Source organism: Tigriopus californicus, chromosome 11 (genome assembly GCF_007210705.1).
Source record: "Tigriopus californicus strain San Diego chromosome 11, Tcal_SD_v2.1, whole genome shotgun sequence".
NCBI classification, from domain to species: domain Eukaryota; kingdom Metazoa; phylum Arthropoda; class Copepoda; order Harpacticoida; family Harpacticidae; genus Tigriopus; species Tigriopus californicus.
In genome coordinates, this window is record NC_081450.1 from 2,242,739 (window position 1) to 2,251,987 (window position 9,249).

Here is a 9,249-nt window from a genome sequence, read left to right on the forward strand (position 1 = left end):
TAACTCATTCATCGCTTATCGTTTTTAAACTAAGAATGTGTTTAACTTACCCGAGTTGACTTGTAAGTGCTTCGGATGTGTTGTGCGAACGTCTTGGAATTGACGAGTCCCTCTCCGTCTCAATACGGGTTCCAAAATACAACTGATAATCATGACAGGGACCAGCAGGATCAAGATCACACCCATTCCGGACCAATATGCATTGAACGGATTCACTGTTGAGTCACACAAAGATACAATGACGCCACGGTAAATATTGTAGACAGGTCCAGTTTTGCCGAAGTCGTTGATGGAGTAATTTTTGCTGAATTGGATAAACCCATCCACCGTGGTGATGAGAGTTTTGCTTTGGTTGTCGAATATAGCAAGGATGTCATTCCGCGTCACATCGTTTACTTCCGTTATGGCTTGTTCCAGAAGGGTTTTGATCTGGTCGAGGAGACTATTTTCATCATTGGCCCTTAAATTATCACTGCCAATGATTTTGGTTACTGCCGCAATGATGTCCTTGGCCTTGTTCTTGGCTTCATCCAGAATCCGTGTCAGGTCATCAGTGCTGTTCACAATAGCTTGCACTGAGTTCTGAATCGGCTTCAAAGCAGAAAGAAATTCCTCCGAATTTGGGGATTCTTCTAATTTTGTTTTCATACTCTCCAATAAGTCGTTTAAACTCTGAAGTGCTGTCTGGTTGATGAGAACACTCGTATCAATAACATCTATGGCATCATTCAATCCACTCACAATGGGTTTCAATGTATTCGTCAGTTGTGTTAGCTGTTCCTCGTCGAGACTTGCATTCATGGCATTGACAATACCAATCACTCCTTCATCGATCTGGACCTTGACATCGTCCAAGATTTCACTGATGTTAAATGACTCCTGCCAATTGTCAAACTCATCCAGATCAAAGAATTGCTCAACCTCAAGGGCATGGTAGAGTGAATCACCATTCTTAAAGCCGGTCAAAGTGGCATTCAGATCGAAGGACTCGGTGGTGTTGAGGAGTTCTTGATACATCTTGTCCAGGAATCGAGGGATTTGGGTCTCTGTGTAGTAGGGAGAATGAACGGGATCTTCCAGGGTTGTACAGCCAACCTCCTGAGTCAAGGCGCCCACAAGATAGAACACGGTCACCAACAACCAGATTATCCAACCTAATACGAGAGTGACCATCGTGGCCGAAAACATTGAGATCCCGCCAGTTCTGCTCAGGGTGGTGCCAGATTTTCCGGCACATCCACAGATTAAGCCCAAGGTAAGAACCGCCAAGATGATCCCGATCAGAATCAAAGGCGTGAGTAAGCCAGCATAGCTGACATAACCGTAGTAATCCGTGATGGTGTCATTAACAACACCTGTTAAGTTGCTGGTAATCTCGTCGAGTTGAATGTCTTGGGTGAAGTTTTGGATGGATTCCGAGACCTCTGCGGCATATTGTTGGATCTCGTCGATTTGTTCTTTGAATATGCTGGCATAGTTGGAGTCAAATGTTTGCTGGAAGCCTAGAATCTCGTCCAAAGCTTTTTCCAACTCGACTGGAATTTTGCCAATCCCGACAACGACATCTTCCTCTAATGTTGCACCAATGAGGATATCCTTTGCCGCCTGAATAATATTTTCAAACGTTGCGAGCTCACAATTAATGTCTTCCTTAGCTTTACGGAACTTTTCGCAAGGTGACTCGCCAACTATCTTACAAAAGTCTTCATTTTCAAAAAGCGAATGGTCTTCTTCTTCTTTGAAATTGGTTACCTGCTTGGCAATTTTCTCTGCATTTATTGAACAAGAGGTCAATTTTTCAACTGTAATGTTTAAATTGCCATTTGAATTAGTGACAAAGTCCGTTATTTCTTTGGCGTTAGTTTGTATCTCCTTAAATTTAATCTCATCCACCGTATCATTTAGAAGACTACTAAATTCCCCACCGATTTGGTCGATTTGATTCTCCAAGGCCTCACTCAAAAGGCCAAAATCCGTCTTGGCTAGATGGGACACCTCACATGCTAGGTTGTTCAAGTAAAGCTGAGCATCGTTGGCTCCTACGTTGATGCTTTCGATCAGCCCTTTGTGAATGTGATGGTCAAACTCCACTTTGGCACCACAAGTCCAAGCAAAGGCCAACCAGCACAAGATTAGACCTAGCCCCGTGACAGATCCAAGGCTAAGGATCAACGTGCGATCCCCTTTCTTGGGTGCTTGGCCAACTTTGGAACAGCAACACTTGACGCAGCAATAGACGATTGCGGAAATTGGAAGAGCCAAGATCAAAAGAACTCCCAACGAAAGGGTTGTTAGAAGACGCCAATCTTGTTTAAGTACATCCTGCCAGTGCTCGGCTAGATAATCCACGAATGGGTCGAAGTTTTCGATGTCTATCGTGTTTAGGCCTTCGATTGGTATCACAGGAGTCTTGAATAGTCCGTTGAGAAAGATGTCGGTGAATAGATAAGCAGTGCTGGTCAATACGTTGGCAGAAGGTTCCGTCACAGACTCATAATCGTTTGGAGGTTCCGGAAGGGTATAGTTAATCGACATAATGGCTACCCCTTTGCACGATCATTGAACGCTTGTACGGATGGGAGTACATAGTTCTGAATGGCATTGTAAGATAAGTTATCATTGAGCCAGGTCTCAAGCACGAGATTGCAGCTTTTTATGTCAAGCAATGCTAAATCAATGATCGAGCGGGTACATTCTTGAGTGCAGCAACTGATAAGGCATACCTATTTAATCTTTTAGCAAGATTAGACTGGCACAAGTTAGTTGATGACTAAAGGCCTCAATTGTACCAAGCGATCAACAACATTGATAACGTTGACAGGAAAGTTCAAATATTAGCCAACTTGAACTCTTTGAGGACTACAAACAATAACACGTTCGTCTTGTTGCAAAAAGTGAACTAACAGTACAAGGCAACCTAATGATCTCTTCTTAAAATGTAAAAGGCGAACTAAACATGTTAACGCGAATTTTTTGGGAGGGTATTATAATTGGACATTGATATTCATCTCATCGTATGATATGCATATTCAATAATAGTTTAATTCATTTATTTGCTTCTTTACATGGAGAACACAAAAATGTTATACGATGGATAAACTCATGCATGTAATACAGCAATGGCCCGAAAATATATCCAATCAGAAGTTGCAATTAGCCCACATTTATCATGATTGACTGACTCATGAATAAATTCATGAAATCAAGTTAGAACTTATTCTTCGGAGGATCATGATTCATGCATCATGGTGAACCGAACTCGGTTTGGCTGCTACCAAAACAAATAAAAGATATTGTTTGGAAATGATATGGGCAATACGTCAACGTGCCCTAAGACATATTTACACGTTAGAATTATTGGTTATACATTTTATTGTTATTATTATTATTCTTTTTTATATTGTTCATTATCATTTATACTTTTATAGATATAACTCATCGCCTTGGCAATTCGAGGAATTTCTACTTTCGGTCTATTCCTGTTTGAGATGAAATAATTGAAAGGTATTGACTGCAAATCTCAATTGAAGGAAATAGTCTTGTCCTGAAAAATCTCACAATCCAAGTTGATCAATTGGCTGTTTGATCAATCTGCTTCGATGCAGTCAAACTACGTAGTTTCTATGAAAACAACAACCCTACTTAAACTTAAATAGGATGGAACTTCGCGCAACAGACAGGACCTATAAAAGTGAATAGTAAACTCGTAGACCATAAATTTGGCTCAGGATGTTTAACGAAAAACGTAGTGTCCGAACCATCCGAGCAAGTTAGGCCAATAAAACGAAATGCAACCCATGAGGCAACAATTGACTAAAAAACAGAGACTCTCAAAACCAAAGGCAAGCTACTATCAACGATCAAGTTTTGGATTTTTGGGATCGCTACGGCGACACCATTTTGAAATGTAAATGATCTCTTTCAAAAACAGGAACGAATTGCCACATTTTTTTTAACTTTTAATTTTGCATGCAACCGAACTAGTTTCTATGCCAACAGCAACCCGACTTGGATAATGGATTGAACAATAACCAAATTCAAACGTTTTCCACCAAGCATTCATTACTCTTGATCCATCCAGTCAAAGCTGACCGAGACGCCCCAGGAAGCTATTGTGTTTCAATGGCAATTTCACCTCCAATCTCAACCTGTTGTTGCTCCGAATACCTCGCCATAAACCCGTCCTATTTTAAGCACTCAATTTCAATGCTTGCTTGGAGCATCAATCCTCAGCTAAAAATAAGTCGAGACGCTGACCGGCCCGTTTAACGGGACTCATAATGATCGAGACACAAATAGCTTTCCCCAATGTTGCGTCCAACGTAGTTAAATTGAATCAGAATCATTTCGAACCTCACCATGAGTACATCTCTTCTTCACTCTCTATTCATCTCCTTGAGTGTCCTCTCTTGGACTTCGGGATTCTCATCATTCCCTCAAAAATCTCCCTTTGACTTCTGGAGACAAACCTCGATGCGATCTTCCAACCCTTATGACTCTCATGATTTCTTCACACCATTGATGGTAAGTTGATATTCGCAAGCCTTGTGGAGTCTCTGGAATGTCAATTCAATCTCTTGCAGACCCCTTACTCCATGTTTAATGGACCCTTGGACATGGTAAGAAGACAATCTCGTCAACAGGCAGTCATGATGGCTGAGAGGCTCTTGTCCAAGGATATCGACGTTTGTATGCAACGAGAATTTTGCAAGTTCGGCACTTACCGAGAAGAGGAAGCCACTGACGAGACTGAGGCGGCCAGAAACACCATTGAGTAAGCTGAGACTTTTCACTAGTTGATCTTTTGGTTCAAATGACAAGGTTGTTTCAGGATGATGCAAACCATGTTGAATGAATTTGGAGATGACAACGTTCAAAAATTTCCACATATTCGGCAATTGGTGGCCTCCTTTGGAGTTGGACGACAGACAGAGGATATGCAAATGTGCAAATGGCTCTTCCCTTGCCAAACCCCAATTGAAGTAAGGCATTTATTTTGGGGAAATTTGAGAGCTAAGACATAACAATGGCACCCTGACATTGAGTGAAAAGTCTTATTGCTCAAGTAATAAAACCAGCACAGGTCACCATTTCGTGTGAAATTTCATTTAGTAAGTTATTCCCCTTGAAGTAAGATGAAGTGACTACAAAATAATTTCAAACAGACCTATGGTGCGATGTTGATTGCCATAACAATTTGTTAATTACAATCACATTGCCTGGTGATTGCAATTTAATTCGATTACGTTAGACCTCCAAGCAGTGGCTATCATAGTTGATTCTATTTCATCAGACTTACTTGTAATTGCTATTTCATATTACTAACAAATTTCAATTTTATTTTCATCTTATATTCAAGGTAAAATTTGGTGGATCTATTACATGTTGATTACCTTTTGCTTATTTTCCTCATTGTTAAACAAAGGCTTGTCATAAGAAAGAAATCTTCACCCCAGGAGTCAAGCACTAAAAAGTCACAGGTGATTGGATAATAAGTTTTAAAATATTTGCAATCAATCGCTTATGAATATTAAGATAAATCTGAACTAATTGGATAACAATAGGGATTCACTCTTACCTGGTTTTGCATCTCACTCCTTAAACTCATCATTTCAACTTTAAGGCTACATCGGTGGTGAGTGGAAGGTCTACTTGTAAGGCTGCTTCCAAAGTCTGTCCCGGAATTGCTATCACTTGTGGTCTCTGTTCAATTCTGTCCCCTCAAACTTGCTCTGCCGTTTGCCCTGTGACGGCCATTTATTGTGGTACTTCGGGCTATGTGTGCGCCCCAAGTCCCGAAAAATCGACCACACCAGCGCCCTCTCCCCCAACTACAACTCCTTCGACAACAGCAGCGCCATCTAACGACCCTCCCAGGTCCGGGATTGACGAGAATCGCTTTGGAATGGACACTGATTTTACACCAACACGATCATCCTCAGATCGTTTTGGCGGTGTCCAGATCAAGCCTCGAAATTTGAAGGCCGATGCCCAAATGGAACCAGAGACATTGCTGAAGGTCCCTAGATATGCCGACTGGTTTTGAAGTCAAGGTGACTGATTATTATTTCTGAAGAATGTACGTAATTGATTCCAATAATGCGGATCATGGTTCCAATTAGGGTATTATTATTTGGGACGAGGAAATAAAACGCGAAAATGATTTTACTCAATGTGTTTTAAATTTTCTGGACTCTTTTTTACTAAACCACGGTAGCTAGTTGGGCTAATGTACCCGATAGAGGCACGATATTTTTCTCCAGAGAGTGTGGTTTCGCATCCCGCCATGGGAGAAAAAAACACCTAAGATTCTAGCACTGAAGTTTTGGCCGCAAGAACCGCAAGTCATTCAAGCTCCATATTCCGTTGAGATTGAGTGCCGTAACAAAAAAAACCAATTTAAATGGGAAGCATTGGAACTTGTTTGGAACTTGCTTTGTAAGCTTGAACTTTTACTATCCAGGAGGCATCAGATATTCGGACTAAGTTGAAATAGTTTCTTAAGTCATGGTTCTTAGCTGATTCCTTTCGTTTTCATTTTGTTGTGTCCTGGGAAAACGATTTCCAACGAGACCAGCGTTGTTGTTGTACTGACTCAGGGGGCATTTTCTATGCGAAACCGAGCCCCTCACCACAGAGTTGGCAGGGTTAGTGTCCAACAGTGTTGGGAACCTGACCTTTCCGGAGGTGATGCTTGACACAAGTTGTCCTTCCCGGTCAAGGACTTAATAACACCTTATTGCCCTTGGCCCGACATCCCTTCGGAGTATTGGCGGTCACGCACCTTTGTCCGGCTCCCGACCCAATGCCATCAACGACGGGAGCTAACAAAAGATCTGTTCAACCTGACCCACCCACTCTTTTGCAATAACCAAGATTTTTATCATTTTCCTCTCCCCACCTGTTTATGTACTATCTGCAATTTCCCTCTTCACTTTTTTCATGCGCACTGAACAAATCCTAGTCAAACTCACTGTGATATCACACTCTAGTCAACTATTTTATCATTCTCGACCACTACATTCCTTTATCCTTGAATCATTTTTGTACATGATACTTAAACACACAGTTTTCTACATTTTACAATCTGAAATGACCAAGAGCCGCAATAAACAATCAGTTATTTATATGTGAAAAGTCAGGTGTTCCCCGGGGCTCCATTAGGGCCCCTCCTTTTTATAATATTGGTTGCCCCGCTTCAAAAGCTTAGTATTACTGCCAGTCTCTCTTCTTATGCTGACGATACAAAGTTAGTTTCTGGTAGGAATGGCCAAGACTGCATTAGCCTGGCTTAGGACCTAGAAAGAATCTACTCTTGGGTTACTAGAGCAATTTGGCCCTGAACCGATCAGTTGAAAAAGGAAAGTAGATTGTTCAAGAGGTGAGGTCGAATCCGAAGGCGTTTTTCTCTTATGCAAAACTCTAAGAGAAAGATCAAACATCCTGTAGGGCCTTTTGAGGTCGATGGGGAAGCCATAGACAATGTAGGGGCTATGGCCAACATATTTGGAGATCAGTTCTCTCGTGTGTTTTCAACTCCACTGAGTTTAGGAGCAACAGTCCATTGCTCTATTGATGAGTTTGTTGGGACTGGCAAGGCCTGTCAAGATTAGCATTTAGATGATCTTGTAGTCACAGATCAGGATGCTTTAGAGGCCATCAGGGACTTGAGACTCTCGAGCTCCCCTGGCCCTGATGGAGTGACATCTCAGTTTCTGATGAGATGCTCACAGGTTCTTGCTCCTGTTTTCTCGTACTTGATGCGTTGCATCTTGGACCAGGGCAAGTTCCTCTCGTCTCTTAAGCTAGCTCATGCTCGTCCAACTTTTTAAGGGGGAGATAAGTCGCTCCCCAGTAACTATAGGCCGATTTCTCTCACTTCGAATATTGCGAAGGTATTTGAGAAGATCATGAAGTTCAAACTTGTTGAATTTCTTGATATCCATGAAGTCGTACCTCCTAGCCATCACGGGTTCCGAGCATATTTTAGCACGGTTACCCAACTGATTGAACATATAGAGCAGGTTATTGAGGGACTGGAGAGCCATGAATCAGTCGATGTAGTTTGTCTAGACTTTGCCAAGGCCTTTGAAAAGGTAGATCATGTCCTTTTAGTTAACAGGCTCCATGAGATTGGGATCCAAGGCAAGGTTTTCAATTGGCTAAGCAGTTTCATTTGTGGTAGGAAACAATTAGTTAAGGTTGAGGGATCCCTTAGTGACATACATGATGTCAAGTCGGGTGTCCCTCAGGGCTCCATTTTGGGTCCTCTCCTTTTCATTATCTTCATTGCTCCGCTTCGGAAGCTGGGTAGTAGTAATGTTAGTATCTCTTCTTATGCTGATAATACAAAATTGGTATTTGGTAGGAGTGGTCAGAAACCCGGTTGTTTGGTAGAGGTCCAAGACCAAATCTACTCTTGGGTTGCTGCGAGTAATATGGCACTGAATGGAATGAAATTTCGCTCAATGACCTTTGGGTCGACGCCATTAGCCACTCCATTATTAGATGATGAAGGTAAGGGCATTCAGCAGGTCTCATCCATGAAGGAATAAGGTATAGTCCTCCAAGATAATGGAAAGTTCGATGAGCTTATCCAGTTGAAAGTTGGTAAGGCTTTTCAAAAATGTGGTTGGATGTATCGCACATTTAAGTCCAGAGATAGTGTCACGATGCTAACTCTGTACAAGTCGATTGTTCAGCCCCATCTTGAATATGCCTCTCCCATTTGGGTTCCAATTAGTTCAGCAGGTTTGCAACAGCTCGAGCAGGTCCAAAGAGGTTTTACTAGGAACATTGAGGATATGAGAGAGAGCTCTCGTATTTGGAGAGGTTAGAAAGGTTGGGATTGTACAGTACTCAGAGAAGGTACGGAAGGTATCTGATATTGTACGTTTTCAAAAGCATTCATGAGCTTTGTCCCAACCCAAGATTTAGTGTCAATTGTAGTGACCGTAGAGGATTAACCTGCGTTTTGAGAGCACCTTCAAGCCCTCGAGAATCCAGGCTAGTTAAAACAATGAAGTCCATCTCTCTTCTTTCTCGGGCTCCTTCATTGCTTAATTTGCTGCCCTCAAATATTCGTAGGGCTTATGTAGGCGTTGATCCAGCAGCAGTATTTAAGTCAGACTTGGACAAGTTTTTGACTAAAATTCCGGATCAATCTTATATTCAAGGATTAGCCAGATCAGCCAACTCAAATTCGTTGGTCGATCAAATAATATATATAAATAAAAGTCAAGTAAAATG

At 41.7% G+C, this 9,249-nt stretch overlaps 2 protein-coding genes across 2 annotated transcripts in view; one reads left to right on the forward strand and one right to left on the reverse strand.

The window, feature by feature from the left end:
• LOC131890309 (prominin-like protein) overlaps positions 1 to 2,648 on the reverse strand; it is a 3,704-nt gene extending 1,056 nt beyond the window's left edge. Inside the window, exon 1 of the mRNA XM_059239632.1 lies at positions 51 to 2,648. Coding sequence (XP_059095615.1) covers positions 51 to 2,535 — 2,485 coding nt within the window. The 5' untranslated portion in view covers positions 2,536 to 2,648. The remainder of the gene's footprint in view (positions 1 to 50) is intronic.
• A 1,739-nt stretch (positions 2,649 to 4,387) lies between these two features.
• On the forward strand, positions 4,388 to 6,168 carry LOC131890310 (uncharacterized; the record flags this gene model as incomplete). Its single annotated transcript, XM_059239633.1, is given in 4 exon segments — positions 4,388 to 4,524; positions 4,584 to 4,774; positions 4,832 to 4,982; positions 5,624 to 6,168. Coding segments are annotated over 4 exon segments (902 nt in total), but the record flags the coding sequence as incomplete, so codon positions are not given.
• Between the last annotated feature and the right edge of the window lie 3,081 nt (positions 6,169 to 9,249).